Source organism: Nanorana parkeri, unplaced genomic scaffold (genome assembly GCF_000935625.1).
Source record: "Nanorana parkeri isolate BGI_ZX_2015 unplaced genomic scaffold, ASM93562v1 scaffold4154, whole genome shotgun sequence".
NCBI classification, from domain to species: domain Eukaryota; kingdom Metazoa; phylum Chordata; class Amphibia; order Anura; family Dicroglossidae; genus Nanorana; species Nanorana parkeri.
In genome coordinates this window covers 16522-19064 of record NW_017310421.1, presented here as the reverse complement: position 1 = coordinate 19064, position 2543 = coordinate 16522, and the positions used below count along the sequence as shown (strand labels likewise).

Genomic DNA, 2543 nt, shown 5'->3' with positions numbered 1-2543 from the left:
GTCCCCGGGGTCTCAGGGGGCGGAGTGTCCCCGGGGTCTCATGGGGCGGAGTGTCCCCGGGGTCTCATGGGGCGGAGTGTCCCCGGGGTCTCATGGGGCGGAGTGTTCCCGGGGTCTCATGGGGCGGAGTGTTCCCGGGGTCTCATGGGGCGGAGTGTTCCCGGGGTCTCATGGGGAGGAGTGTTCCCCGGGGTCTCAGGGGGCGGAGTCCATCTCGTACCTGGCGGCCATTGCTGATTCTATGACTTCAGAGCAGTGGGAAGGTCTTCCCTCAGACTTCACTGGCTGCATGCTGAGTAGGTGGAGCCAAAAGGAGGTCAGCAATGCCGGCCCCCATCTCCCTCCCAGGAGGTTCAGTGATCACAGAGAGAAGCTTCTAGAACTGACGCTGCGTCCTTCTCCATTGACAGGCCGGACTGGTGTCTCCCGATAACCCCGATCAGCTGATCATTGCCCTGGAACCTGAAGGAGCGTCCATCTACTGCCGCAAGCTCCGCCTCCACCAGATGATCGACCTCAGCAATAAGGCGGCCATCAACGGGGTCAGCCCAACAGATCCAGGTCTGTACGGCATGACAATCCAATCACCTCTGAGACCCGGTGACCTCACCCCTGGGATACCCTCACCCCAGCTGCCCCCCACTGCTTGATGGATACCCTAACCCTTACCCCAGCTGCCCCCCACTGCTTGATGGATACCCTAACCCTTACCCCAGCTGCCCCCCACTGCTTGATGGATACCCTAACCCTTACCCCAGCTGCCCCCCACTGCTTGATGGATACCCTAACCCTTACCCCAGCTGCCCCCCACTGCTTGATGGATACCCAAACCTTAAGGTGGAGCCACTTGGAATCTACACCCCACTGACAGATGTTATTGCCATGGCAGCGCTGATATACAAAGCCACCCCTGACACTGACCCCGAATCTGCCCCCTGACACTGACCCCTGGCACTGACCCCTGGCACTGACCCCGATTCTGACCCCTGAACGCTAACCCTGAATGCTAACCCCAACTCTGACCCCTAACCCCAACTCTGACCCCTAACGCTAACCCCAACTCTGACCTCTGACGCTAAACCCCACTCTGACTGACACTGACCCCGAATCTGCCCCCTGACACTGACCCCTGGCACTGACCCCTGGCACTGACCCCGATTCTGACCCCTGAACGCTAACCCTGAATGCTAACCCCAACTCTGACCCCTAACCCCAACTCTGACCCCTAACGCTAACCCCAACTCTGACCTCTGACGCTAACCCCAACTCTGACCCCTGACCCCAACTCTGACCCCTGACCCCAACTCTGACCCCTGACCCCAACTCTGCAATCTAACACTAACCCTTTATTGATCAACCAAGCCATGTGACCACTACAGTGCTGATGATCGCGAGGCTTTGTTGGGGTTTCCTCATTATCTAACGTCACGTCCCAACCAATCTGCTCCATATGGAGGCGGGACAAGGGGGGTGAAAGACAGTCTGCACACACACCAAATGCACACTCCACCGGCAACGAGTTATATAATGTACATGTGCAGAGCGCCCCCCGCTGTCCCAATACTATATAATGTACATGTGCAGAGCGCCCCCCGCTGTCCCAATACTATATAATGTACATGTGCAGAGCGCCCCCCGCTGTCCCAATACTATATAATGTACATGTGCAGAGCGCCCCCCGCTGTCCCAATACTATATAATGTACATGTGCAGAGCGCCCCCCGCTGTCCCAATACTATATAATGTACATGTGCAGAGCGCCCCCCGCTGTCCCAATACTATATAATGTACATGTGCAGAGCGCCCCCCGCTGTCCCAATACTATATAATGTACATGTGCAGAGCGCCCCCCGCTGTCCCAATACTATATAATGTACATGTGCAGAGCGCCCCCCGCTGTCCCAATACTATATAATGTACATGTGCAGAGCGCCCCCCGCTGTGCGGATAATATAACAACATCCAGGCTGACTGCGGGTTACAGAAACATGTTTCAAGTGTCATAAACTCTCCCGGTGGCCTTTAAATGAAATGTATGTGAAGGTTCATTCCTCCGGGTCATGTATGTGAAGGTTCATTCCTCCGGGTCATGTATGTGAAGGTTCATACCTCCGGGTCACGTATATGTGAAGGGTCATTCCTCCGAGTCACGTATGTGAAGGTTCATTCCTCCCAGTCACGTATGTGAAGGTTCATTCCTCCTGGTCATGTATGTGAAGGTTCATTCCTCCGGGTCATGTATGTGAAGGTTCATTCCTCCGGGTCACGTATGTGAAGGTTCATTCCTCCGGGTCATGTATATGTGAAGGTTCATTCCTCCGGGTCATGTATGTGAAGGTTCATTCCTCCGGGTCATGTATGTGCAGGTTAATTCCTCCGGGTTATGTATGTGAAGGTTCAGTCCTCCAGGTCACGTATGTGAAGGTTCATTCCTCCGGGTCACGTATGTGAAGGTTCATTCCTCCGGGTCACGTATGTGAAGGTTCATTCCTCCGGGTCATGTATGTGAAGGTTCATTCCTCCGGGTCATGTATGTGAAGGTT

At 54.9% G+C, this 2543-nt stretch overlaps 1 protein-coding gene across 1 annotated transcript in view; it reads left to right on the top strand.

Moving 5' to 3' along the window:
* The first annotated feature begins 398 nt into the window (after positions 1 to 398).
* The window catches only part of LOC108803758 (heat shock 70 kDa protein 12A-like), an 11688-nt gene continuing 9543 nt past the window's right edge, over positions 399 to 2543 (top strand). Inside the window, exon 1 of the mRNA XM_018575567.1 lies at positions 399 to 561. Within this exon, the coding sequence (XP_018431069.1) occupies positions 507 to 561 (55 nt within the window). The 5' untranslated portion in view covers positions 399 to 506. The remainder of the gene's footprint in view (positions 562 to 2543) is intronic.